This window comes from Xenopus laevis, chromosome 1L, assembly GCF_017654675.1.
Source record: "Xenopus laevis strain J_2021 chromosome 1L, Xenopus_laevis_v10.1, whole genome shotgun sequence".
In the NCBI taxonomy this organism is placed as follows: domain Eukaryota; kingdom Metazoa; phylum Chordata; class Amphibia; order Anura; family Pipidae; genus Xenopus; species Xenopus laevis.
This window is the reverse complement of record NC_054371.1, coordinates 58825756-58853256: the sequence shown is the minus strand read 5'-3', so window position 1 is coordinate 58853256 and position 27501 is coordinate 58825756. Positions and strand designations below refer to the sequence as shown.

General features: G+C 39.7%; 2 protein-coding genes across 2 annotated transcripts; both read left to right on the top strand.

The window, feature by feature from the left end:
- The first annotated feature begins 299 nt into the window (after nt 1–299).
- LOC121402803 (cAMP-dependent protein kinase type 1-like) lies at nt 300–24958 on the top strand. The gene is made up of 10 exons (XM_041589456.1): nt 300–1034; nt 2646–2752; nt 2853–3020; nt 4499–4590; nt 6071–6133; nt 6945–7083; nt 8511–8702; nt 8802–8930; nt 9506–9682; nt 24704–24958. Exons 1-9 carry the CDS (start codon nt 392–394, stop codon nt 9620–9622), a joined length of 1650 nt encoding a protein of 549 aa, XP_041445390.1. The 5' UTR covers nt 300–391; the 3' UTR covers nt 9623–9682; nt 24704–24958.
- Nucleotides 16289–24706, top strand: LOC121402802 (cAMP-dependent protein kinase type 1-like). Its single transcript, XM_041589455.1, has 9 exons — nt 16289–17059; nt 18676–18782; nt 18883–19050; nt 20233–20324; nt 21322–21384; nt 22197–22335; nt 23532–23723; nt 23823–23951; nt 24527–24706. Exons 1-9 carry the CDS (start codon nt 16417–16419, stop codon nt 24641–24643), a joined length of 1650 nt encoding a protein of 549 aa, XP_041445389.1. The 5' UTR covers nt 16289–16416; the 3' UTR covers nt 24644–24706.
- Nucleotides 24959–27501: the final 2543 nt, after the last annotated feature.

Sequence of the window (27501 nt, the reverse complement as noted above, 5' to 3'; positions counted from 1 at the left end):
TACTGAAAGGCTCTCTCCCATAGACTCAATTTTACCCATACTCTACATTGTATTGTAATTGTTATTACTGTTGTTTTATAAACTTTAATGTAGAGCAGCGTAAGTTTTTTGCTCTTTGAAAGTTTTCTTTCTTCCAAATTAGAGAAAGGTTTATAGTGCCATAGTTATTAGCTCTCAAGTGCATGCTGGGAAACCCAATGATGCCCCCATGTCACTGCTGTGGTCACATGTCTCAACTGACTTAACTGTCACTTGCTAGTTTGGATCAACTGACGTTTGGACAGTGAGTAGGAGAGAGTAGGAGTTTTAGGCTAGCGAGAGCTAAATTAATACAAATTGTGATTAAAAATAAAAAAAAACGTTTAGGAGGTATAGTATAGGCGTAGAGGACATGGATTTGAGTGAGAAAAGGAATGAGAGTCCGGCTGGACAGGTAGGAAATGTAGTGAAAAGCTGCATTGAAGAGAGGACCAACAAGGATTGGATCAGGGATTCAGGAGAAACTAAAACAGATGCAGAATTTTCCAAAAAAAGCTGCATTAATACACAGACAAGTCAAGATAGGAGAAGAAGTGGTGAGAAACAGACAGAACACAAAGAGAAAACCATTAAAAGGAGAAGAAATGAAGACAAACATATTCAAAAAGAAAGCCAGGCAGAGAAGACCAGTAAAGATGGGAGTATTGAAAGGAGAAAATTGGAAGAAGGACAGAAAGTAAAGGAAAACCAGGCAGAGAAGACCAGCGAAGATGAGAGGATTAAAAGTAGAGGATTCGAAGAAGGACAGATAGAAAAGGAAAGCCAAGCTGAGAAGAAGAGCAGTAAGGATGCAAGGATTAAAAGGAGAAGAGTTGAAGAAACACCGTTACAAATGGAAAACCTTGCATACAAGAAGACCAGTGAGCATGAGAGCTATAAAATTATACTGCTTGAGAAACAGAAGAAAAAAATCACAGAAGAAAACACTAAAGGAACAAATATAGAGCAAAAGGAAGAGAGGAATAAAAGATCAAGAGCAGAAGACCCCTTAGAAAGTAAGGAACATTTACTACTCTTTTTGTATATATTTAATAGCAGTATATAAGGTACATCATCACTTAATTTGAAAATTCTTAGTGTAATTATGAGCAATTTTACTAAGCCCCTATCACATTCACACACATTATAGGTATAGGACCCGGGGTTTTCCTGATAAGTGGTCTTTCCTTAATTTGGATCTCCATACCTGAAGTCAACTAAAAAAAATCATGTAAGCATGAATTAAACCCAATAGGATTGTGTTGGCTTCAATATGGATTAATTATATATTAATTGGGATCAAGTACAGAGTACTAGTTTAATTATTTGATTAAATGTCAATGGGAGATGGTCATCCAGTAATCTGGATAACAGATTTCTGGAGAATGGATCCTTTACATGTATTATCAATTAGGATGAACATACACATTTCTTCAATCCCAAGCTGGAATTGAATCTAGGTGCCCAGTACTACAAGACTGAACTGTTGTCCCACATTGATATTAACAGTATATGGACTATTGCAAATGACAAACGTGCTTATAATAGCAAGCTGAGCAATTTCACATTGCCCTAATGTACCCTTTACGTGCCCTTCAACCAATCCCCTCACTTGCTAATAAACAGCAACAAAACTGCTAATTTCCCTATATACCCTGTGCTGCCCAAATCCCACTGTTCTTCATGCAACACTGACAAACGTAGGCAGATCCACTTCCAGATAGAGAGAGAAAGGCACAACTCCATCTTGGGCTCTGTGAACATATTTGGAGAGTTATGGTGCAAAATAGAAAAACATGGCGCTTTGCAGTACAACTTTTTTCTGCATCTTGTCCCTCACATTTGTAAATAAGCCATTGGGTCAGAAAATGAGGTTGTGAATGGCCAAAATTTGAAATATAAATTTAAAATGTAAAGGCTGTTTTCATTTTCATACGTATATTTGTTAAGTGTTCAACATTCGCTACTATGTGCAGTCTAATAATGATAAGTTTATTCGTTTTTCGCAGAAAAATTATGAAACTGTAGATTTTTTTTTTAATTTCAGCGACTATTTGTCTTTTTTGCAACCTTATGGGCGACCTTTTTCCAAATGAATTGTCAATGGGCCTTTTTTCTCACTTAAAATTCATTAAAGTCAATGGGTGTTTTTTCCCACTCCAAATGAATTGTCAGTGGGTGTTTCTTCTCACTCTAAATTTATTAAAGTCATTGGGGCTCATTTATAAGTACTGAGCAAATTTGCACCTGAGCAGTAACCCATGGCAACTAATTAGATGATTGCTTTCACTGCTCAACCTGCAGCTGGCTGGAAAAAAAGCTAATCGCTGATTGGTTGCTATGGTTACTGCCCAGATGCAAATTTGCACCGTGTTTATAAATGAGCCCCAATGGGTGTTTTTTTCTCACACTGAATTCATTAAAGTCAGTGGGTGTTTTTTCTCACTCAGATGCATTTAAGTGAATGGGCATTTTTTTGTGGGCATTTTTTTTGCAGTTTTGTGAAAAAATCCACTGTTAGCGAAATATGGAATTTTTCAGTGAAACCATGTGTGGCAAAAAGATTTGCACATTGCCAAAGTTTATCTGTGATGTGAGCTGCTAATGGAATTCTTTTCTCTAACAAGGTGGAAGCATACAGAAGAGACCCTGTCTGGACATTGAAAGACCTGCTCCCCTGGATATTAACAGCTACAACTTCCACACTATACTTGGACGAGGAGGCTTTGGCTGGGTGAGTGAAGGATTTCCCAAGTCATTAAGCATCTTTGCTGCAAGATCCATTATCTTCAAGATACCCTGTGATATTAAATCTCTTCTCTTATTTTTATTAGGTGATGTTGGCTTCTTTTAGGCCAAATAAACAACTCGTGGCAATGAAGATCTTGAAGAAGAAGTCTGAGAAGAACGACTGCCATGCCATCGCTAAAGAGGCCCGCCTACTGAAGATCAGCAGAGAATGTGCATTTTTATGCCATTCTTATGCAGTTTTTCAGTCAGAGGTAACACACACTGGGCCTCATGCACAATAACGGGTTAAAAATAGCACTTTGCATGTGTGCCTGAGATTTAGTTCTTGACACTCGCATGACTTATTGTCAGGGTACTTAAAGGGGAACTCCGGACAAAATTTGATAAAGAGGCCCACATAACACAGACCCCACTAATATACACATCACAGTTACCTGTTACTTCAAAAAGTATGAATAAATGCCATTTTCTATGCTGAAATCCAGCTATTTAACAATTCTGTTCTTTCTGCATCATTTGAAATCCTGGCAGGGAAGGAGGGACTAAAACACTTCTCCACAGCTTACAGACAGCATGCAGGAACTACATAACCCACAATGCATTGTACTGTAGTGTTCTGTTCTTTATTGAAATCACGTGTGCAGGGAACTGTGGGGTTTGGAGGATGCAGGCTGATGACAGATTGCTGCTGATACAAAGTAACAGTAGTCAGCCAGCTCAGCAAAGTCAGAGAGATCAGAAGGAAAGCAGGGGGCTGGGCTTAGGGAACTGTTCCAAACCCTTACAAAGCATAAAAAGTCTGCATATTTTTTAATTAATGCATATTGCAAAGTTGCTTGAAATCGTGTTTGCTTTTTAAAAAGCTCAGGTTATGTTTTTGTGGAGTTCCCCTTTAAATAAAGTTACATGACTTTGACCCACTTTCTGAAATGCACCCTACACAACTCCTAATACTGCCCTATTTGCACTGTTAATAACACGCAGAGTAGCATAGAGGGGTTGACAGCTGCCATCTATGACTAGTTTCCCAGCATGACATAGAGCGGGTGCCATTCAGTGATTGCTGCCAGATTGCTGGGAAAATGGCATCAAGCAGCAATAGATGGCAGCTACCAGATCCACAGCACAACCCTGCATTTTATTAACAGGTACTAGCAAATGGGGCAGTATTGGGAGTTTGTGTGATGCAGTTTCGGGGGGTAGGAAGACACTGCAGGCGGCCCAAGTTGCATAGATGGTTTTTTTCCCCTTTAATGGAGAATTCAACCCGTAATATAAAAAAACTCCCACTACCCTGGGTAGACCCCCTCCCTCCTCCCACCCCCCCAGCCTACCTGCCCCCCGGGCAAATACCCCTAATTTTTAACTCACCCCTCTGTGCAGATTCTGGCCTCGGAGTTCACAGCAGCCATCTTCTTCTTCTCCGGTAATCTTCATGTCTTGACGGCATTTTCGGCACATGCGTGGTTGGAATAATTTTCCGGTCCGAAGATGGCTGCCGAGAGACTCCAAGGCCAGAAGCTGCACGGAGGGGTCAGTTAAAAATTCGGGGTATTTGCCCGGGGGGGCAGGTAGGCTGGGTGGGTGGGAGGAGGGAGGGGGTCTACCCAGGGTAGGGGGAGGTTTTTTTTTATTATGGGTTGAATTCTTCTTTAAACATGTACCCTGAAGCCCATCTTATCACCAGCTCTATCTTTTGGTATTCATGGCTCTAATTTGCATTTCCCAGCTGGAATCCTTCTTTGTCATGGAATATGCCAGTGGGAATTCTTTATGGGAAATGATTCTGCGTGAACGAAAGCTACCAACATCAAGAATCATGTGAGTATGTTTTCTTTTTCCCCCCTATCAAAGCATTGACATCAGACATAATTTTTACTGTATAGGCTGATAAAATACTGGATAGATGGCAACCCTAATTCCAGGGCCAGTGAAAGGGAAAACGGTGCAGTGCTTATACCTTTTCACACTAGCTCTTTAGATCTTGCACCCAAATCCTCGATATATATACATATATACATTGATAAAGGCCCTAATGTGGGCCGAAACGTTGGACACTTGAGTGATGTTAAAATAAACACTTATTTGATTGAAAAACTTGGAGTGCTGGTCCATCTTGAATCTACATACCCTGACTGACCAGGCACCCACCCATACCGAAAGGAAGGAGTGCAGGTACTTTATGAACATTTACATATATACATATATATAAAGTTCTGCACTCCTTGGTTAGTGAACCAAAAATGTCTTTAATTTTCAAACTTATGCATCCAACGTTTCGACCCACATTAGGGCCTTTATCAAGGACGTCCTTGATAAAGGCCCTAATGTGGGTTGAAATGTTGGATGCACAAGTTTGAAAAATAAAGACATTTTTGGTTCACTAACCAAGGAGTGCGGGTCCTCTTGAACTTTACATAAATACTTTGACCCTGCACCCACGCTTATGGAAGACTGGTTCAGAGTGCCAGCGTCTGATTCAGGTTATATATATATATATATATATATAGTAGAAGACAGCTTACTGACAATTGTGATTATTCAGTTCTGCCTGGGTGTCAACCACAAAAAATAAAGTATTGTTTGAAGTAGGAAGTCGCGCTCACAGGACAGCAGAAAAAAACTATTTTTATTAACAACGCCCTCAAAGGCACAACTAACATTTCGGCTGATTCCACAGCCTTTCTCAAAATGCAAGAACACAGTCACCATCTTAAATACACACAATGGCAGGAACAAAACGTGAAAATCAGCTGAAAAGTTAGTTGTGCCTCTGAGGGCGTTGTTAATAAATATTGTTTTTTTTCTGCTAAGTCCTGTGAGTGCAACTTCCTACTTCAAAAAAAAAAAAATATATATATATCCACAGAAAAAGGCGAGCACTCTCAGGTCTTAAAGATAAAGAAAAGTGACGTTTATTTAAACAAAAAAGTAGCTGACGCCTTTCTAAAAAAAAAAGAAATATATATTAGAGGGTAATGAGCAGGGTTTATTTTTTATTTATATAGGGGGTATTATATACATTTAATTTATTTTATAAATAAAATAGTTTATTTTTCTGAAAACATAGTGTTTAGATCTCAATTACTCTTGGCATGCACAAACACAAGGCACGTCATTGGGACAAACTTGTGCCTAATCAAATGTTTTATTTAACAAAAACCTGTGTTCCTGGCAGGATGGATTATTTTTTTGCCATGGTACATAATACTAATTGATACACAGATAAGTACATTACTTTTGAGAGAAATATAAGTAATGGTGTGATACTGAAATGTTGATTTTTTTCTTCTTTGAACAGGTTCTACACAGCAGAGATGGTGGTTGCCCTCCAGTTCCTGCATTCCAAGGGAATCATTCATCGGTCAGTAAAATCTCAGTATATTGTGTTATACATTTAATGTGTTATTTAACATATAGATTTGTCTTGTAAAGTTCTTTGAGATGCCATTTTTTTTAAAATGAGCTAAAATGCAGAGAACCAGAAAGCTTGAAAATGCTTTTCATTGATTACATTTGCATAAATATAGGGGTGCAGACCCCCACAACTGCAGATTAGTACAGATGAACAGGTAGGGGAGGGAGACTGGACAGCAAAGAAGGGGACCATTGAATATCCCTGATGCAATGGCCTAACTTTAGGTTGCAGGGGAGCCCAGGGCAACAGAGGGTGTGGCATGTAGGGCTGTGGGTGACCTAGTAACACTTGTTTTTGGCCACATCACAATTTCATGTAAGGGGGTCTTGGAGAGGCAGGCTTTTTAAGATACACCACTGCTCTGATGCTTATGTTTGTGCAGACACACTGCAAGTCATTCTCATGTAACAAATATGGGGATGGTCATGTGGACCCAGGGTCACACCACTGACTGCCCACTACAAAATCTCATCTGTACAATACATGATATAAGGCTAGACTTGCCACACAAGTGCTTATAAGGGCCTGTGTACAGCCACCTTGACTCTTGCATGTGTGCTACAAAAAGTTAATTTCTTAATTCATTACACGGTTCCTAGAGACATAGGAGTCCAGTGTCCTTTCTGAAGTTGAAGGGAATATGTGATAATATGAAACCTACACAGTCCTTTGTCTTATTAAATAACCCCTGTCCTCTTTCCTAGAACTCTCTCTGAATTTCTATGAAAGTAATTTGTTCCTAACATTTAACCTACAGTGATCTCAAGCCGGAAAACATACTGATTGATAAAGATGGCCATATAAAGATCTGCGACTTCGGCATTGCGGAAGAGAACATCATTGGCCAGAGGACGGCCCACGGCTTAGCAGGAACCCCTGGATACCGGGCACCAGAGGTAACATCATTTCTTCTAAAATATGTACAATATATCCATAATAGCATATATATATATATATATATATATATATATATATATATATATATATATATATATATATATAGATACTTGGGGTGTCCGCACTCTGTCTCCTTTGAAGCTGAGGTGCACAATCAATTTGAATAATATAAGTGATGAAGGGATCAGCACACTCTTGTTGGGTTGGAAAATGCTGTGTTACAAATAAAAACACTTGATTCAACTTTACAAGAGTGTGCTGATCCCTTCATCACTTATAGCACAATAGCATCAGAATCTCAGAAGATCCCATTCCCATGGGAAACTATCACTTAACGAGTGCACAATGCTATGTCAGCCAATTTTTATTCTTAGAATCATTTAGGGAGAGTTTAGATGTTATAATTTTCTCTGGTCTGAACCCACTGTGGCCTTTAAAAATGATTACTGAAATTAAATGCCAATGCCAAAAACCTTTAAACTTGTACCAGAAGAGGGATTGTCTGAAAACCATTTAACATTAACATTTAAACACTGTACTTCAATATGAAAATAAATATATTTATTAAACAACAGGCTAACAGTACTTCCCCGGGTAGGTAAGTTAAGTAAATATAATCACTTGTGGGTGCCTAACATTTGGTACCTCCAACTGTAAATTGTCTTCCTTCTCTTTTAATGTTACATGTTTTTAAGATAACTGAGTTAGTCCTTTTTCTGATGCAGTTTAAGGGGCAGATGTATCAAGGGTCGAATATCGAGGGTTATTCGACTGCCGAATTAAAATCCTTCGACATTGAAGTCGAAGGATTTTGCGCGATACGTTCGATCGAACGATTGAAGGAATAATCATTCGATCCAATGATTAAATCCTTCGAATCGAGCGATTCGAAGGATTTTAATCCATCGATCGAAGGATTATCCTTCGATCATAAAATTGTTAGCAAGCCTATGGGGACCTTCCCCATAGGCTAACATTGGCCTTGGTAAGTTTTAGGTGGCGAACTAGGGAGTCGAAGAAATTTTTCAAGAGACAGTACTTCGACTATCGAATAGTCAAACGATTTTTGGTTTGAATCGTTCGATTCAAAGGTCGTAGCCAATTCGATGGTCGAAGTAGCCAAAAAAAACCATTCGAAATTCGAACTATTTTTCCTCTATTCCTTCACTTAGACTTAGTGAATGGGCCCCTAGATGTTCCAATTTGCAAAAAGGCACCCCAGGTTCTAGGCAAGAAACTTGTTGCTATGGCATAAGCAGTGTGATTCCTATTGAAAGAAGTGAGAAGCAGTTTATAGCAATTCCATGGAGAAAACTGCCAATGTAACCTTGTAATTAACTTTCAATGCTTGGTTCTCTATACTAACACAAATAAAATTTGTTGTTTTTTGTTGTAATCATTTGTTTTATTTATTTTCTCTTCAAAGATTCTATTAAATGAGGACTACAATGCAGCTGTGGATTGGTGGTCTTTTGGGGTTACAATGTACAAAATGGCCACAGGAGTCATGCCGTTTTCAGCATCAGGCAGCATTCAAAAACAGCTTTATACAATTATTATGAAACCACCAAATTACCCATGTGATATGAACGAGGAAATGCTGGACCTCCTGCCTAAGGTAACTGGTATACTGGCATACTGCATCTTTACCTGCTCATAATGCAGACAGTTATCCATTATCTGCAGTACTCAAATATATGATCATGTTTCCCTTTAGCTTTTGGAGATTGATGAGACTGAACGGATTGGACTGAATGGTAACATCAGGGAGCATGCTTTCTACAGCAACATCAACTGGGAAGATCTGGAGAACCGAAGACTGGAGACCCCTTTTCAGCCAGGAATGGTAAATGAATGTGCTGGGCAATCAATGTGATACATTTAGTAAGACTCACCCTGCAGGTGCACTACTATTCTTTTTGTATAATTTCATGAATTGGTAGGGCAGAGGTCTTCTGACTTGGGTTAAGGCTCTCTTTTTTGTTTTAGATGTATGAATTATATGAAAACATGATCATAACCATCATTCTCCCATTGTTTCAGTGATGGTCAAATAAAACATCTTTCATAATCTTTTACCCCAAATAGTTGTTAAGTTAGGCCTCCCTTAATAACCTAAGGCCCCCTTAGCTAGACAGCCCCATCATTTGCTGCTGATATCTACCAGAGTGATAGGGGATAGCAGTGTTAAGATAAAGAGGTTGTCCCAGTTGCATACAACCCTTAATGTTATTGGCATGTAGGGCAGGTCAGTAGCATTATAACACCAGACAACTGAGCTCGCCCTTTTCTTCATTGTAGTTAGTAAGTGCTCCGTGACCAATAAGGTGTGAAAACAAATCTACATAAAAATAAATAAATACTCAATTCTGCCATGTGAAATATTGTATAAAAGGTAAAGTGTTTTTCCCTTGTTCACAGCCACCTCTAGACGACGTCGAGGAATATCCAATGACTTTCTCCCCTCAAAGTTCCAATGAAAGAAACAATCTGAAAGATTTCTCCGAAGTGGATCCCAACTGGAATTGGCAGGAGTAAGGCATTACCCCTGTTCTAACATGGGACACCATCTTTAGTTGCTGCCTGTAACAACCTGAGGCCCTTAACATTGTACCATCTATAAACAACCAATCCACCTGTATTGCCAAACCTAAACCATCTCCTGTAAATATCACCTGGTTTTACCATCAACACCAGCACCAGACGGGATCTTTGACTGTAGCTTCTAAAGGATGGAAAATAGAAAGGTACAGGGGTGAGTTTACATCTTGAATGAAGATTAATAAATATAACCAGTTAAACCCCACTCCCAAACTTCTGCCTCCCTCCTATTCCCTTACCCATCATTAACCCTTATCCTAAGTGGCTCATGCCAATGGCATTATTATAAAGGAAGTAGACCCCATGGTCGCGGGGGGCCTGGGTCTACTTCCTTTATATTGTCTCTCTCTCCTACTCCCTTATCCCTGATTTCCCTCATCCTGATCAGTAACCACACCAAACCTCTGTCATTCTCATATTCCCTTACCTGTGATTAACCCCTTTCCTAAATGGGCCACACCATTAGCATAACTATAAAGGAAGCAGACTCCCTGGCCGCGGGGGGCCCAGGTCTACTTCCTCTATGTTTTTCCTCCAACTCCCTTTCCTCTGATTTCCCTCAATCCTAACCATTACACAACACCTCAAACATCTGCCTTCCTCCTATTCCTTTACCTGTGATTAACCCCTAAGCAGTGGTGTAACTATAAAGGAAGCAGACACCCTGGTCGCGGGGGGCCCAGGTCTACTTTCTCTATACTGTCTCCCTTCTGCTCCCTTATCCCCAATTTCCCTCCTTTGTAATCACTACTAAACTCCTGCCTCTTTCCTATTCCCTTACCTGTGATGACATAACTATAAAGAAAGCAGACCCTGTGGCTGCGGGGGGCCCAGGTCTACTTCCTCTATACGGTCTCCCTTCTACTCCCTTTCCAGCCCCATTCTCTATTCTCTCCCAGCACCTTTCCTAGCCTGTTCCCATTTTATGTGCATGTGTGAGTATTTATGCTGTGTGAGTATGTATGCTGTATGTGAGTGCTGTGTGAGTGTGTGTGATATGAGTGCTGTGTGTATGAGTGCTGTGTGTGTCTATGATTGCTGTGTGTGTATGAGTGATGTATGTATGTGTGCTGTGTCTATGAGTGCTGTGTGTGTGTATGAGTGCTGTGTGTGTGTATGAGTGCTGTGTGTGAGTATGAGTGCTGTGTGAGTATGTGTGCTTGGATGTGTATGTGTGCTGTGTGTGTGTATGAGTGCTGTGTGTGTGTATGAGTGCTGTGTGTGTGTATGAGTGCTGTGTGTATGAGTGCTGTGTGTGTGTATGAGTGCTGTGTGAGTATGAGTGCTGTGTGTGTGCTTGAGTGTAAGTCAGTTTAGTAATTTGAAATGCTCACCCGTTTGTTAAACAGGAGAACATTGAGATATATTTCTTCACTATTATCCACTAGCATTTCTAGGTGCTTCTAGGGCCATTTTACTTGCAGTCCATGGCCATTTCAGCATGCAGTGTGTCTGTAGAGCTTGCATTAACAGCACAGATGTGGCTGACTACACTGCAGGTGAAATTGGCTCAGAAGCCCCTTCAGATGTCTGTGTTTTTATTTACATCCTTATTGTTCTCCTGTTCAACGAACCAGTCACCAGTATCAGGATATTTTTATAACCTGGTACTTTAGCTAATGTACTGTATGCCAATACTGAACCAACCCATACGCCCTGTATGTAGCATTGTACTTACTGTACAAGGTTACTGTTATTAGTATAATTAGTCACCATTGATCCAGGGATTATACCGATTGCCATTTTGGAGTCAGGAAGGAATTTTTCCCCCTTCTGAAGCAAATTAGAGGCTGCTGCAGACGGGGTTTTTTGCCTTCCTCTGGATCATCTAAAAATTAGGTAGTATTTGTTTCAGCAAAAGGTTGAATTTGGGCATCTTTTTTCAACCATAAGGCCAATGCCACACCAGACTGATAAAATTAATCAAATAGGAGGGGGTTCAGTGCTGGCTTCTTTAAGCTGGCGATTGGCTACATATGAAACTAGGATTAGGGACTATTACAGCAAACTACAGCAATTATGATTTGCTTTAATGTGTATGAATGTCATATGGTTTTGTGAGACGTGTGTATGAGTAAATAGGCCACATTGTAAAAATAAGCCCAAAATATCTAGGGCTTTATCTGGCATAAAATGCAGGGAGGCTCAGAATAAACAGGACAGGGCTTGATTAATGAAATGCTGCCTAGTCACCTCCTGCTTCGTACCTCCAAGTTTGAGTTAGTAATTTAATCAGCTAAATAGGAACATCATTAGGCATCCACCAGTATATATAATCTTAAATCCTTACTGGTTAGGGGAGTATTGCAGCAAATCATGTGGTTAGCCAAGCAGCGGAGGTAGAACTAGCTCTCAGTGTGATTTGCTCCAACTCAGTGTATGTGTGAGTGAAAGTCTGTGCTGTGTCTGAATGTTTACCTAAAAAATTCCCAGTGAAGAGCTTTAGGGACCAAATAGGTAATGATTGCAGCAAATCATATGGTTAGCAAAGCAGTGGGGATTTAATCCTCCTTACTCCTATGATCACCATCTGATTTGCTCCAATAAAATAAAATGAGCTAGCTATGTGTGAATGAAATGTAATTCTAGGTGTGTGTGTGAATGTTTAGCTTGCTCCTTGTACCTCTCAGTCATTACTGAAGAGCAAAGGTCCCATGACGGTTTGTCACTCAGTGCTGGACCAGCTAGGGAACTATTGCAGTAAATGAGAGGGTGAGCCATTTGCTGCAATAGGTGTGTGAATGGACAGTAACTAGGGTTGAAGCCTTGACGTGGCGTTACTGCTCACATGGGTAACCATGTGCCAATTCAACCATTTTTGAGACTGGAATTGTGGAAGAGTGTCTTGTAAATGTCTTTAGACTCTTGAACAAGTCTCTCGTTTTCTACTCATTTTATGTGTATTCTTTGTTTTTATTGAAAAGGTAATATACAGTTTGCATAGGTATTTATATACCACATTCTGTGAAGTTGCAGCAATAACAGGTTTAAGCACTTGGATAAGCAAATACCAGCAGGGGGTTGGACTGCTGCCAGAGGGACTGGGCTTCCTACATAATGTGGGGTTCGTTGGTTTGTGGCACACTTTTGGAGGATGAGGGGGATGTATTTAAGGATCAAGGCTTTTCCAGGTGGGCGTGAAGCTCTACAATTCCTAAAAGTAACCTTAATTGTAGGGCAATTATTGAAGGATAAGGAAACCTAAATTCATTGAGGTGCCAAAATCTCCGGTACCCCTATTTCAATTACTAAGGTCTCTTCTTCGGTACCCCTATTTCAATCACTAAGGTCTCTTCTTCTGTGCCCCTATTTCAATCTATAAGGTTTTCCCTGGACTGGTGACCCTTTTCAGAAAGAAATTGTACTGGCACGTTACTTTCTGTGGCAGCTACAAGCCATGACTTTCCTTTACTCTCCCACATTTAGACTTGTGTCTTCACAGTAGAGTAAAATCAGTCTTTCCTGATGAAAAGCAGCCCCATAGCAAGAGCCAGTTCCATCATGGTTGCAGTCTGCTTACAGGGAGTCCAACCATGAAGAGCATTTCTGATTTGTCTGTCATTGATAGCATGAGCCATGGATAAAACATTTCCCTTCCTTTGCTACTGGAAGATTTGGGATATTTTAACCACCTTATACTTCTGCAAGAACACATGTGAGATAAGCTTTATTGAAAAGATCAAATACAACAGTCTGCTTTTCTTTATGACTTATGCCCCTGACGAAGCCGAAGGTATCGGCGAAACGCGTAGGGCGGGCATAGGTGGACGGTGGAGTGCTTAGCTCCCACGCAGTCCCAACGTAGATAGGCAGGTCTTGCACGGGGGTTAACTGCTTGGAAGGGAGGGAGCGGGCGGGTTGTGTACTCCAGGCATATGGAGGGGTAAAAATTGAATTCCACAACAAATAATGAAGTCTTTTTGAGACCCCACCGTCACACCTTTTGCTCAACTTGTTTTAAACTACGTCATTTTTATGGAAACGGTCCAGCACTGCCGACGGATTGGTTGGCTAGTGGGTGTGTGTTTCAGTGAGCGTGTTTTTTAGAATTATAGCAGTAAAAGTTACGTTTTAATTATACTTTGTTACTTTTTTCAGGGTTACCACTTCCTCAACTAGCTTACTTAGTGGCAAATGAAAGGTCACCTACTGCCTATTGGTGTCCTGCTATTCGCCACAATTTTTTGATTTTGATTTTGATTACACTTGTGTGTTTGAAGCTTGCAGTGGGGTGGAACACATGTACTGAATTGAGCTCAATCTTTTCCTTGTTTATGATAGTCTGCTTTTCTTGTCATACTTTCATTACTAAGTTCATATTAGGGGTGGATGGATTACTACTAATTAAAGGGGTTGTTTGCCTTTTATTATGGCCTTTTATTATGCCGTTTAGTATGCTGTAGAGTGATAGTCTAAGACAATTTGCAATTGGTTTTGAGTTTTTATTATTTATTGTTTTTGAGTTATGTAGCTTTATTTTCCAGCAGCTTTCCAGTTTGCAATTTTAGCAGTCTGGTTGCTATGGTCCAAATTATCCTAGCAACCATGCATTGATTTGAATAGGAGAGGCCTGGATAGAAAGATGAAAATAAAAAAGTACAAATAACAACTAGAAAGGGAAGTTTGAGAAAAAAAACTTCATGTTGGTTTGAAAAACGTGGTCACTAAATGAAATCTTAAAACTTAAAACTGCAATGCCTTAGTGACCAACCATGAAGAGTGTGGGGACACTGATGTTTATACTGTGAGAATGGCAGCAGGTTCAATTTCCTCATTGAAAGTCAATAGGTAAAATCTGATTGACTGTTGGTGGCTCCTCCTACTTTTTGGTACCCAACAAATATCACCTTTTCATTCTGGATCACCCCATGACTATGTGATTAACATTTGGTGAGTGTAGCCTCAAAGCTGTAAGACTGGCAGCAATTGAAATTTCCCCATTGAAAGTCAAGTTGGTTGTTGTTGGCTCCTCCCACTTTTGGGCATCCCACAAGTGTCGCTGTTTTATTCGGGGTGACCCCATGATTATGGTATTTAAGGTTTGGTTCAAAGCTGTAACAGTGACAGCAGATTGAAATCTTCCCTGTGAAAGTCAATGGACAAATTGGGGTGTTTGGAGTGTCGCCCCAAAAATAAAGAGGGCTGGATCACTTAGGAAAGCACAAGCAACCTGCTCCACTGAATGACAAAAAGGTATGGAGAGTTTGAGTGTTGTAATCCTAAACCTGTAGGAGGAGAAGTTTAGGACTGCAATAGAAGAGAGAAGAAGGAGATTGAACCAAATACCAATTCGAACTAGAATTAATTAATGTTTGATTAAAGGCCTTTAGGCCAAAATGTAAAAAAAAACAGTTTCCGCAGCAGTTCCGCCAACGCGTGTTTCGCTAAATGGCTTTCTCAAGGCGAACCCTAGAAATTCAATTAAAAAATATTTTTATTTATACAAAGTTAAAAATATAAATCTGCATCTCCATCCACCCCACGCGTTTCGCACCCATTCAGGGCGCTTAGTGAATTAACTGCTGTTTTTCCAAAATTTGTTTGTGCAAAACCTATGTTATGATGTGCTCATAGGCTATTTTTACAGTAGTCACTGATGTCAATTATCCATTTTCTGTACTAATTATACTGGCACATGTGGGGATAATATCCATTTTATTTAGTGATTATACTGGCACATCTATGGTTAATTTGTCCTTTGTCCAGTTTTTTGTGTGCTTATACTGGCACATGTGGGGTTAATATGTCCTTTATTCATTTTATTTAGTGATTATACTGGCACATCTATGGTTAATTTGTCATTTGTCCATTTTATTTAGTGATTATTCTGACATGTTCAGGGTGTGTAAAATAGGTGTGATTTGTAGGGGCATGGTAACAATATTATCCCTCTTTCTAAACTGGTTGGTGGTATGATACTGTATGTAATGTGTCCATCCTTCATCAGCCCATAACTAATCCGTGCACAGTGAGTTGCTTTCTCATACTTCAGAAATGAGTAAGTGCCTCTAAGTATACCAAAATTTCCCCAGAACTAAAGGGTGGATGCAGGGCCACATATTTGTTCAACCTGGTACATGGCACATTCAGCCTAAACCAAACTATGGTTGTTCCATCCAAACCAACCCCCCCTGCTACTCTTAGGGGCTTTAAATATTAGTAGCGCCTGAAACAACTAGTTGGGATGACAGATATGAGCTTACAAACTATGCTTGTATGACTTTTCCTTCCATACCCATCATAATCACCTCGCATTCTACATGTATATATTATACTGTACTGGAAGCGTACAGTTATGGGATCTGTTATCTGGAAACCCATTATCTGGAAAGCAGCGAATTACTGAAAGGCTCTCTCCCATAGACTCAATTTTACCCATACTCTACATTGTATTGTTATTGTTATTACTGTTGTTTTATAAACTTTAATGTAGAGCAGCGTAAGTTTTTTGCTCTTTGAAAGTTTTCTTTCTTCCAAATTAGAGAAAGGTTTATAGTGCCATAGTTATTAGCTCTCAAGTGCATGCTGGGAAACCCAATGATGCCCCCATGTCACTGCTGTGGTCACATGTCTCAACTGACTTAACTGTCACTTGCTAGTTTGGATCAACTGACGTTTGGACAGTGAGTAGGAGAGAGTAGGAGTTTTAGGCTAGCGAGAGCTAAATTAATACAAATTGCGATTAAAAATAAAAAAAAACGTTTAGGAGGTATAGTATAGGCGTAAAGGACATGGATTTGAGTGAGAAAAGGAATGAGAGTCCGGCTGGACAGGTAGGAAATGTAGTGAAAAGCTGCATTGAAGAGAGGACCAACAAGGATTGGATCAGGGATTCAGGAGAAACTAAAACAGATGCAGAATATTCCAAAAAAAGCTGCATTAATACACAGACAAGTCAAGATAGGAGAAGAAGTGGTGAGAAACAGACAGAACACAAAGAGAAAACCATTAAAAGGAGAAGAAATGAAGACAAACATATTCAAAAAGAAAGCCAGGCAGAGAAGACCAGTAAAGATGGGAGTATTGAAAGGAGAAAATTGGAAGAAGGACAGATAGTAAAGGAAAACCAGGCAGAGAAGACCAGCGAAGATGAGAGGATTAAAAGTAGAGGATTCGAAGAAGGACAGATAGAAAAGGAAAGCCAAGCTGAGAAGAAGAGCAGTAAGGATGCAAGGATTAAAAGGAGAAGAGTTGAAGAAACACCGTTACAAATGGAAAACCTTGCATACAAGAAGACCAGTGAGCATGAGAGCTATAAAATTATACTGCTTGAGAAACAGAAGAAAAAAATCACAGAAGAAAACACTAAAGGAACAAATATAGAGCAAAAGGAAGAGAGGAATAAAAGATCAAGAGCAGAAGACCCCTTAGAAAGTAAGGAACATTTACTACTCTTTTTGTATATATTTAATAGCAGTATATAAGGTACATCATCACTTAATTTGAAAATTCTTAGTGTAATTATGAGCAATTTTACTAAGCCCCTATCACATTCACACACATTATAGGTATAGGACCCGGGGTTTTCCTGATAAGTGGTCTTTCCTTAATTTGGATCTCCATACCTCAAGTCAACTAAAAAAAATCATGTAAGCATGAATTAAACCCAATAGGATTGTGTTGGCTTCAATATGGATTAATTATATATTAATTGGGATCAAGTACAGAGTACTAGTTTTTTTTAAATTATTTGATTAAATGTCAATGGGAGATGGTCATCCAGTAATCTGGATAACAGATTTCTGGAGAATGGATCCTTTACCTGTATTATCAATTAGGATGAACATACACATTTCTTCAATCCCTAGCTGGAATTGAATCTAGGTGCCCAGTACTACAAGACTGAACTGTTGTCCCACATTGATATTAACAGTATATGGACTATTGCAAATGACAAACGTGCTTATAATAGCAAGCTGAGCAATTTCACATTGCCCTAATGTACCCTTTACGTGCCCTTCAACCAATCCCCTCACTTGCTAATAAACAGCAACAAAACTGCTAATTTCCCTATATACCCTGTGCTGCCCAAATCCCACTGTTCTTCATGCAACACTGACAAACGTAGGCAGATCCACTTCCAGATAGAGAGAGAAAGGCACAACTCCATCTTGGGCTCTGTGAACATATTTGGAGAGTTATGGTGCAAAATAGAAAAACATGGCGCTTTGCAGTACAACTTTTTTCTGCATCTTGTCCCTCACATTTGTAAATAAGCCATTGGGTCAGAAAATGAGGTTGTGAATGGCCAAAATTTGAAATATAAATTTAAAATGTAAAGGCTGTTTCATTTTCATACATATATTTGTTAAGTGTTCAACATTCGCTACTATGTACAGTCTAATAATGATAAGTTTATTCGTTTTTCGCAGAAAAATTATGAAACTGTAGATTTTTTTTTTAATTTCAGCGACTATTTGTCTTTTTTGCAACCTTATGGGCGACCTTTTTCCAAATGAATTGTCAATGGGCCTTTTTTCTCACTTAAAATTCATTAAAGTCAATGGGTGTTTTTTCCCACTCCAAATGAATTGTCAGTGGGTGTTTCTTCTCACTCTAAATTTATTAAAGTCATTGGGGCTCATTTATAAGTACTGGGCAAATTTGCACCTGAGCAGTAACCCATGGCAACTAATTAGATGATTGCTTTCACTGCTCAACCTGCAGCTGGCTGGAAAAAAAGCTAATCGCTGATTGGTTGCTATGGTTACTGCCCAGATGCAAATTTGCACCGTGTTTATAAATGAGCCCCAATGGGTGTTTTTTTCTCACACTGAATTCATTAAAGTCAATGGGTGTTTTTTCTCACTCAGATGCATTTAAGTGAATGGGCATTTTTTTGTGGGCATTTTTTTTGCAGTTTTGTGAAAAAATCCACTGTTAGCAAAATATGGAATTTTTCAGTGAAACCATGTGTGGCAAAAAGATTTGCACATTGCCAAAGTTTATCTGTGATGTGAGCTGCTAACGGAATTCTTTTCTCTAACAAGGTGGAAGCATACAGAAGAGACCCTGTCTGGACATTGAAAGACCTGCTCCCCTGGATATTAACAGCTACAACTTCCACACTATACTTGGACGAGGAGGCTTTGGCTGGGTGAGTGAAGGATTTCCCAAGTCATTAAGCATCTTTGCTGCAAGATCCATTATCTTCAAGATACCCTGTGATATTAAATCTCTTCTCTTATTTTTATTAGGTGATGTTGGCTTCTTTTAGGCCAAATAAACAACTCGTGGCAATGAAGATCTTGAAGAAGAAGTCTGAGAAGAACGACTGCCATGCCATCGCTAAAGAGGCCCGCCTACTGAAGATCAGCAGAGAATGTGCATTTTTATGCCATTCTTATGCAGTTTTTCAGTCAGAGGTAACACACACTGGGCCTCATGCACAATAACGGGTTAAAAATAGCACTTTGCATGTGTGCCTGAGATTTATTTCTTGACACTCGCATGACTTATTGTCAGGGTACTTAAAGGGGAACTCCGGCCAAAATTTGATAAAGAGGCCCACATAACACAGACCCCACTAATATACACATCACAGTTACCTGTTACTTCAAAAAGTATGAATAAATGCCATTTTCTATGCTGAAATCCAGCTATTTAACAATTCTGTTCTTTCTGCATCATTTGAAATCCTGGCAGGGAAGGAGGGACTAAAACACTTCTCCACAGCTTATAGACAGCATGCAGGAACTACATAACCCACAATGCATTGCACTGTAATGTTCTGTTCTTTATTGAAATCACGTGTGCAGGGAACTGTGGGGTTTGGAGGATGCAGGCTGATGACAGATTGCTGCTGATACAAAGTAACAGTAGTCAGCCAGCTCAGCAAAGTCAGAGAGATCAGAAGGAAAGCAGGGGGCTGGGCTTAGGGAACTGTTCCAAACCCTTACAAAGCATAAAAAGTCTGCATATTTTTTAATTAATGCATATTGCAAAGTTGCTTGAAATCGTGTTTGCTTTTTAAAAAGCTCAGGTTATGTTTTTGTGGAGTTCCCCTTTAAATAAAGTTACATGACTTTGACCCACCTCCTGAAATGCACCCTACACAACTCCTAATACTGCCCTATTTGCACTGTTAATAACATGCAGAGTAGCATAGAGGGGTTGACAGCTGCCATCTATGGCTAGTTTCCCAGCATGACATAGAGCGGGTGCCATTCAGTGATTGCTGCCAGATTGCTGGGAAAATGGCATCAAGCATCAATAGATGGCAGCTACCAGATCCACAGCACAACCCTGCATTTTATTAACAGGTACTAGCAAATGGGGCAGTATTGGGAGTTGTGTGTGATGCAGTTCGGTGGTGCAGTTTGGTAGGAAGACACTGCAGGCGGCCCAAGTTGCATAGATGGTTTTTTTCCCCTTTAAAGGAGAATTCAACCCGTAATAAAAAAAAAACCAAGGTAGGGGGAGGGTTTTTTTTTTATTATGGGTTGAATTCTTCTTTAAACAAGTACCCTGAAGCCCATCTTATCCCCAGCTCTATCTTTTGGTATTAATGGCTCATGTCTCACATTCTTCTAATTTGCATTTCCCAGCTGGAATCCTTCTTTGTAATGGAATATGCCAGTGGGAATTCTTTATGGGAAATGATTCTGCGTGAACGAAAGCTACCAACATCAAGAATCATGTGAGTATGTTTTCTTTTTTTCCCCAAAAAAGCATTGACATCAGACATCATTCTTACTATATAGGCTGATAAAATACTGGATAGATGGCAACCCTAATTCCAGGGCAAGTGAAAGGGAAAACGGTGCAGTGCTTATACCTTTTCACACTAGCTCTTTAGATCTTGCACCCAAATCCTCGATATAGATATATATATATATATACATTAGGGCCTTTATCAAGGACGTATTTGATAAAGGCCCTAATGTGGGTCGAAACGTTGGATGCACAAGTTTGAAAAATAAAGACATTTTTGGTTCACTAACCAAGGAGTGCAGGTCCTCTTGAACTTTACATAAATACTTTGACCCTGCACCCACGCTTATGGAAGACTGGTAAGAACACAGTCACCATCTTAAATATACACAATGGCAGGAAAAAACGTGAAAATCAGCTGAAAAGTTAGTTGTGCCTCTGAGGGCGTTGTTAATAAATATTGTTTTTTTTCCTGCTAAGTCCTGTGAGTGCAACTTCCTACTTCAAAAAATATATATAAATATATCCACAGAAAAAGGCGAGCACTCTCAGGTCTTAAAGATGAAGAAAAGTGACGTTTATTTAAACAAAAAAGTAGCTAACGTTTCGGCTAGCCCTCTAGCCTTTCTAAAAAAAAAAAGAAATATATATTAGAGGGTAATGAGCAGGGTTTATTTTTTATTTATATAGCGGGTATTATATACATTTAATTTATTTTATAAATAAAATAGTTTATTTTTCTGAAAACATAGTGTTTAGATCTCAATTACTCTTGGCATGCACAAACACAAGGCACGTCATTGGGACAAACTTGTGCCTAATCAAATGTTTTATTTAACAAAAACCTGTGTTCCTGGCAGGATGGATTATTTTTTTGCCATGGTACATAATACTAATTGATATACAGATAAGTACATTACTTTTGAGAGAAATATAAGTAATGGTGTGATACTGAAATGTTGATTATTTTCTTCTTTGAACAGGTTCTACACAGCAGAGATGGTGGTTGCCCTCCAGTTCCTGCATTCCAAGGGAATCATTCATCGGTCAGTAAAATCTCAGTATATTGTGTTATACATTTAATGTGTTATTTAACATATAGATTTGTCTTGTAAAGTTCTTTGAGATGCCATTTTTTTTAAAATGAGCTAAAATGCAGAGAACCAGAAAGCCTGAAAATGCTTTTCACTGAACACATTTGCATAACTATAGGGGTGCAGACCCCACAACTGCAGATTAGTACAGATGAACAGGTAGGGGAGGGAGACTGGACAGCAAAGAAGGGGACCATTGAATATCCCTGAAGCAATGGCCTAACTTCAGGTTGCAGGGGAGCCCAGGGCAACAGAGGGTGTGGCATGTAGGGCTGTGGGTGACCTAGTAACACTTGTTTTTGCCCACATCACAATTTCATGTAAGGGGGTCTTGGAGGGGCAGGCTTTTGAAGATACACCACTGCTCTGATGCTTATGTTTGTGCAGACACACTGCAAGTCATTCTCATGCAACAAATATGGGGATGGTCATGTGGACCCAGGGTCACACCACTGACTGCCCACTACAAGAACTCATCTGTACAGTACATGATATAAGGCTAGACTTGCCACACAAGTGCTTATAAGGGCCTGTGTACAGCCACCTTGACTCTTGCATGTGTGCTACAAAAAGTTAATTTCTTTATTCATTACACGGTTCCTAAAGAGACATAGGAGTCCAGTGTCCTTTCTGAAGTTGAAGGGAATATGTGATAATATGAAACCTACACAGTCCTTTGTCTTATTAAATAACCCCTGTCCTCTTTCCTAGAACTCTCTCTGAATTTCTATGAAAGTAATTTGTTCCTAACATTTAACCTACAGTGATCTCAAGCCGGAAAACATACTGATTGATAAAGATGGCCATATAAAGATCTGCGACTTCGGCATTGCAGAAGAGAACATCATTGGCCAGAGGACGGCCCACGGCTTAGCAGGAACCCCTGGATACCGGGCACCAGAGGTATCCAGGTTTCTTGTAAAATATGTACAATATATCCATTATAGCAAATATATATATATATATATATATATATATATATATATATATATATATATATATATGTAAAGATACTTGGGGTGTCCGCACTCCTCTCCTTTGAAGCTGAGGTGCACAATCAATTTGAATAATATAAGTGATGAAGGGATCAGCACACACTTGTTGGGTTGGAAAATGCTGTGTTACAAATAAAAACACTTGATTCAACTTTACAAGAGTGTGCTGATCCCTTCATCACTTCTTATATATATATATAACATTTAAACACTGTACTTCAATATGAAAAGAAATATATTTATTAAACAACAGGCTAACTTTACTTCCCCAGGTAGGTAAGTTAAGTAAATATAATCACTTGTGGGTGCCTAACGTTTGGTACCTCCAACTGTAAATTGTCTTCCTTCTCTTTTAATGTTACATGTTTTTAAGATAACTGAGTTAGTCCTTTTCTGATGCAGTTTAAGGGGCAGATGTATCAAGGGTCGAATATCGAGGGTTAATTAACCCTCGATATTCGACTGCCGAATTAAAATCCTTCGAATATCGAAGTCGAAGGATTTTGCGCAATTCGTTCGATCGAACGATTGAAGGAATATTCGTTCGATCGAACGATTCGAAGGATTTTAATCCATCGATCGAACGATTATCCTTCAATCATAAAATTGTTAGCAAGCCTATGGGGACCTTCCCCATAGGCTAACATTGGCCTTGGTAGGTTTTAGGTGGCGAACTAGGGGGTCGAAGAAATTTTTAAAGAGACAGTACTTTGAATATCGAATATTCAAACGATTTTTAGTTCTAATCGTTCGATTCGAAGGTCGTAGTCGAAGTAGCCAATTCGATGGTCGAAGTAGCCAAAAAAAACATTGAAAATTCAAACTATTTTTCCTCTATTCCTTCACTCGAACATAGTGAATGGGCCCCTAGATGTTCCAATTTGCAAAAAGGCACCCCAGGTTCTAGGCAAGAAACTTGTTGCTATGACATAAGCAGTGTGATTCCTATTGAAAGAAGTGAGAAGCAGTTTATAGCAATTCCATGGAGAAAACTGCCAATGTAACCTTGTAATTAACTTTCAATGCTTGGTTCTCTATACTAACACAAATAAAATTTGTTGTTTTTTGTTGTAATCATTTGTTTTATTTATTTTCTCTTCAAAGATTCTATTAAATGAGGACTACAATGCAGCTGTGGATTGGTGGTCTTTTGGGGTTACAATGTACAAAATGGCCACAGGAGTCATGCCGTTTTCAGCATCAGGCAGCATTCAAAAACAGCTTTATACAATTATTATGAAACCACCAAATTACCCATGTGATATGAACGAGGAAATGCTGGACCTCCTGCCTAAGGTAACTGGTATACTGGCATACTGCATCTTTACCTGCTCATAATGCAGACAGTTATCCATTATCTGCAGTACTCAAATATATGATCATGTTTCCCTTTAGCTTTTGGAGATTGATGAGACTGAACGGATTGGACTGAATGGTAACATCAGGGAGCATGCTTTCTACAGCAACATCAACTGGGAAGATCTGGAGAACCGAAGACTGGAGACCCCTTTTCAGCCAGGAATGGTAAATGAATGTGCTGGGCAATCAATGTGATACATTTAGTAAGACTCACCCTGCAGGTGCACTACTATTCTTTTTGTATAATTTCATGAATTGGTAGGGCAGAGGTCTTCTGACTTGGGTTAAGGCTCTCTTTTTTGTTTTAGATGTATGAATTATATGAAAACATGATCATAACCATCATTCTCCCATTGTTTCAGTGATGGTCAAATAAAACATCTTTCATAATCTTTTACCCCAAATAGTTGTTAAGTTAGGCCTCCCTTAATAACCTAAGGCCCCCTTAGCTAGACAGCCCCATCATTTGCTGCTGATATCTACTAGAGTGATAGGGGATAGCAGTGTTAAGATAAAGAGGTTGTCCCAGTTGCATACAACCCTTAATGTTATTGGCATGTAGGGCAGGTCAGTAGCATTATAACACCAGACAACTGAGCTCGCCCTTTTCTTCATTGTAGTTAGTAAGTGCTCCGTGACCAATAAGGTGTGAAAACAAATCTACATAAAAATAAATAAATACTCAATTCTGCCATGTGAAATATTGTATAAAAGGTAAAGTGTTTTTCCCTTGTTCACAGCCACCTCTAGACGACGTCGAGGAATATCCAATGACTTTCTCCCCTCAAAGTTCCAATGAAAGAAACAATCTGAAAGATTTCTCCGAAGTGGATCCCAACTGGAATTGGCAGGAGTAAGGCATTACCCCTGTTCTAACATGGGACACCATCTTTAGTTGCTGCCTGTAACAACCTGAGGCCCTTAACATTGTAACATCTATGGCAAGCTCCACCCCTAAACAACCAATCCACCTGTATTGCCAAACCTAAACCATCTCCTGTAAATATCACCTGGTTTTACCATCAACACCAGCACCAGACGGGATCTTTGACTGTAGCTTCTAAAGGAAGGAAAATAGAAAGGTACAGGGGTGAGTTTACATCTTGAATGAAGATTAATAAATTAAACCAGTTAAACCCCACCCCCAAACTTCTGCCTCCCTCCTATTCCCTTACCCGTCATTAACCCTTATCCTAAGTGGCTCATGCCAATTATTATAAAGGAAGTAGACCCCATGGCCGCGGGGGGCCTGGGTCTACTTCCTTTATATTGTCTCTCTCTCCTGCTCCCTTATCCCTGATTTCCCTCATCCTGATCAGTAACCAAACCTCTGTCATTCTCATATTCCCTTACCTGTGATTAACCCCTTTCCTAAATGGGCCACACCATTTGCATAACTATAAAGGAAGCAGACTCCCTGGCCGCGGGGGGCCCAGGTCTACTTCCTCTATGTTTTTCCTCCAACTCCCTTTCCTCTGATTTCCCTCAATCCTAACCATTACACAACACCTCAAACATCTGCCTTCCTCCTATTCCTTTACCTGTGATTAACCCCTTTACTAAGCAGTGGTGTAACTATAAAGGAAGCAGACACCCTGGCCGCGGGGGGCCCAGGTCTACTTTCTCTATACTGTCTCCCTTCTGCTCCCTTATCCCCAATTTCCCTCCTTCCTAATCACTACTAAACTCCTGCCTCTTTCCTATTCCCTTACCTGTGATGACATAACTATAAAGAAAGCAGACCCTGTGGCTGCGGGGGGCCCAGGTCTACTTCCTCTATACGGTCTCCCTTCTACTCCCTTTCCAGCCCCATTCTCTATTCTCTCCCAGCACCTTTCCTAGCCTGTTCCCATTTTATGTGCATGTGTGAGTATTTATGCTGTGTGAGTATGTATGCTGTATATGTGTGCTGTGTGAGTGTGTGTGAGTGCTGTGTGTATGAGTGCTGTGTGTATGTATGTGTGCTGTGTTTATGTGTGCTGTGTGTGTGTATGAGTGCTGTGTGTGTCTATGAGTGCTGTGTGTGAGTGCTGTGTGTATGAGTGCTGTTTGTATGGATGAGCGATGTGTGTGTATGAGTGCTATGTGAGTATGAGTGTTGTGTGTGTGTGTGTGTGTATGAGTGCTGTGTTTGTGTAAGATTGCTGTGTGTATGAGTGCTGTGAGTATGAGTGCTGTGTGTGTTCTATGTATATGTGCTCTGTGAGTGTGTGTGCTGAGTGTAAGTCAGTTTAGTAATTTGAAATGCTCACCCGTTTGTTAAACAGGAGAACATTGAGATATATTTCTTCACTATTATCCACTAGCATTTCTAGGTGCTTCTAGGGCCATTTTACTTGCAGTCCATGGCCATTTCAGCATGCAGTGTGTCTGTAGAGCTTGCATTAACAGCACAGATGTGGCTGACTACACTGCAGGTGAAATTGGCTCAGAAGCCCCTTCAGATGTCTGTGTTTTTATTTACATCCTTATTGTTCTCCTGTTCAACGAACCAGTCACCAGTATCAGGATATTTTTATAACCTGGTACTTTAGCTAATGTACTGTATGCCAATACTGAACCAACCCATACGCCCTGTATGTAGCATTGTACTTACTGTACAAGGTTACTGTTATTAGTATAATTAGTCACCATTGATCCAGGGATTATACCGATTGCCATTTTGGAGTCAGGAAGGAATTTTTCCCCCTTCTGAAGCAAATTAGAGGCTGCTGCAGACGGGGTTTTTTGCCTTCCTCTGGATCATCTAAAAATTAGGTAGTATTTGTTTCAGCAAAAGGTTGAATTTGGGCATCTTTTTTCAACCATAAGGCCAATGCCACACCAGACTGAAAAAGTTGATTTGCTCCTATTCACTCCATGATATAAGTGCACTAACAATTATGTAACAGATTTTCTCATGGAAATGCATAATTACGAGATTCCACACCAAATCAGCTCTGTGTGAGTCAGTGCACTTACACCATGGAATGGATCTGCTTTTTCACAGCCTGGCGTGGCATTAGTCTCACTGCTAAGTAACTATGTCAGTACAGATAAGACCATTAACATCACCATTAGAATATAAATTAGAATATAAATCACCGTTACAATATAAATAAAACCAACTAAAATCCCTAAGGGGTACTAAAATTAATCAAATAGGAGGGGGTTCAGTGCTGGCTTCTTTAAGATGGCGATTGGCTACATATGAAACTAGGATTAGGGACTATTACAGCAAACTACAGCAATAATATTAGCTTCTATATACAAGTAGTAGCTTATTTGCTTTAATGTGTATGAATGTTGTATGGTTTTGTGAGACGTGTGTATGAGTAAATAGGCCACATTGTAAAAATAAGCCCAAAATATCTAGGGCTGTATCTGGCATAAAATACAGGGAGGCTCAGAATAAACAGGACAGGGCTTGATTAATGAAATGCTGCCTAGTCACCTCCTGCTTCGTACCCCCAAGTTTGAGTTAGTAATCTAATCAGCTAAATAGGAACATCATTAGGCATCCACCAATATACATAATCTTAAATCCTTACTGGTTAGGGGAGTATTGCAGCAAATCATGTGGTTAGCCAAGCAGCGGAGGTAGAACTAGCTCTCAGTGTGATTTGCTCCAACTCAGTGTATGTGTGAGTGAAAGTCTGTGCTGTGTCTGAATGTTTTACCTAAAAAATTCCCAGTGAAGAGCTTTAGGGACCAAATAGGTAATGATTGCAGCAAA